This window comes from Aplysia californica, unplaced genomic scaffold, assembly GCF_000002075.1.
Source record: "Aplysia californica isolate F4 #8 unplaced genomic scaffold, AplCal3.0 scaffold00315, whole genome shotgun sequence".
Taxonomy (NCBI): Eukaryota; Metazoa; Mollusca; class Gastropoda; order Aplysiida; family Aplysiidae; genus Aplysia; species Aplysia californica.
The window spans coordinates 588159-590052 of record NW_004797585.1 but is presented as its reverse complement, the minus strand read 5'-3'; the positions used below and the strand labels follow the sequence as shown (position 1 = coordinate 590052).

At 37.6% G+C, this 1894-nt stretch overlaps 1 protein-coding gene across 1 annotated transcript in view; it reads left to right on the top strand.

Moving 5' to 3' along the window:
• The window catches only part of LOC101856818 (glutathione S-transferase-like), a 4628-nt gene extending 3080 nt beyond the window's left edge, over nt 1-1548 (top strand). The window contains exon 4 of the mRNA XM_035970741.1: nt 1366-1548. Coding sequence (XP_035826634.1) covers nt 1366-1530 — 165 coding nt within the window. The 3' untranslated portion in view covers nt 1531-1548. The remainder of the gene's footprint in view (nt 1-1365) is intronic.
• The last annotated feature ends 346 nt before the right edge of the window (nt 1549-1894 follow it).

Sequence of the window (1894 nt, the reverse complement as noted above, 5' to 3'; positions counted from 1 at the left end):
CGATGACTGTTTGATAATGACAGAAATAACAAACCACACAATTAAGGGCACCCACCAACCACCCGCTTGTCATCTCTATACGCTAATGACCCCAATAGTTTGTAGTATATATACTTTTTAATTCGGATTGCTTTTGTATTTGAGAACACACGCAAACACACACACACACACACACACACACACACACACACAAACACACACACACACAAAGCCCCCCCCACACCCACACACTCACTTACACACACATACTTACGCACTCATACACACATACACTCACACACACACATACTCACTTACACACACACACACACACACCCACCCTCACACACACACACATACTCACTTACACCCCCCCACACACACACACACATACTCACTCATTCACTCACTCACTCACACTGTCATGATGAGATGAAGAACACCAACCTTAGTGCAAATAACGTATGAGACCTTTTCACGATTAACGACCCACGCCCCTTGCTCTGCCCCTACATCCAACATCAGTTCACGCACCGTCTCCCTTATGCACGTGGTCTATTCAAATACTGTTGTTGTTGTTGTTGTTGTTTGTTTGTTTTTGTTGTCGTCATTGTTGTTATTGTTATTTTTGTTGTTGCTGTTGTTGTTATTGTTGTTGTTACTGTTGTCGCTGCTTTTGTTTTGGGACTTCCTGCAACTGAAGAGGATAGTTGGAGGTGGTCCAATTTCTTAACCTTCTTAATTGATTGTTTCTGTCTGTCTTGCTGTTTTCAAGACCGACTGAATTATAATCACCAAAGTGTCGATGCGCTTCATTTTACTCAAACAAAATAAAACTCCATAACTTGTTCCTGCGTCATGTTATGACATGTGTGTTTTGATTATACTTTTAGCTATTGATTTCAGAATGCTTTATATCTATCCCTGTCTTGGGGATTTAAAGAAACTGGCTATTTACCAGTGTGTGGTGTCTCAGCCAGCCTGAGGTTGCCCTTAGGCTCAAAGTAGCCAACCTTTGAAATGATCTAAAAATAGTCACGCTAATACTAAAAAAAAGAAATAATCTACGAGTATAGATATATGAATAAATAAATAATAAATAAATAGATATATAATTACTTGAATAAATAAATCATATACAATTGAATGGATAAACGGATGAATAGATTAATGATTGAATGAATGAATGAATGAATGAATGAATGAATGAATGAACGAATGAATGAATGAATGAATGAATGAATGAATGTATGTATGAATGAATGAATGAATGAATGAATGAATGAATGAATGAATGAAAGAACGAATGAATGAATGAATGAATGAATGAATGAATGAATGAATGAATGAATGAATGAAAAAATGGGCTCTGTTTTCCACCTACAGCTTACCCTGGCTGATATCGCAGTGTTTGACCTCGTCACTGGATGGATGAAGAACTTCATGGGCCCAATAGACAACTTCCCGTTGGCCAACGCTTTAGTGAGCAAAGTCGCGGCCAATGACAAGATCAAAGCGTACGTGGCAAAAAGGAAAGTAACTGAAGGCTGAGAGGGGAAGATACTGGACTTGGAAACGGCGTCATGTCTATGGAATCGGTTATTATGGAACTCTTTAGTTGGGAATGATTTAGCAAAATTTCAAAATATCTTTTTTAAAAATAATTTTGTTATAGATACACTATGCATAAACACATGCACAGATTTATCGGTTACCCGTATTCAAAGTGACAATGTTTTGTAGATTATTGACACGTTACAGCTATATCTACCTACATTATGGCATACTTATTACATGCTTGCATACACAGATCAACCCATTGTATTGTTCATAGCTACAAAGTGTCTCCTTTAAAAAGTCTCAATGTACACTACACTCTCATACATTAACACATACGGCACACAAACATACACAC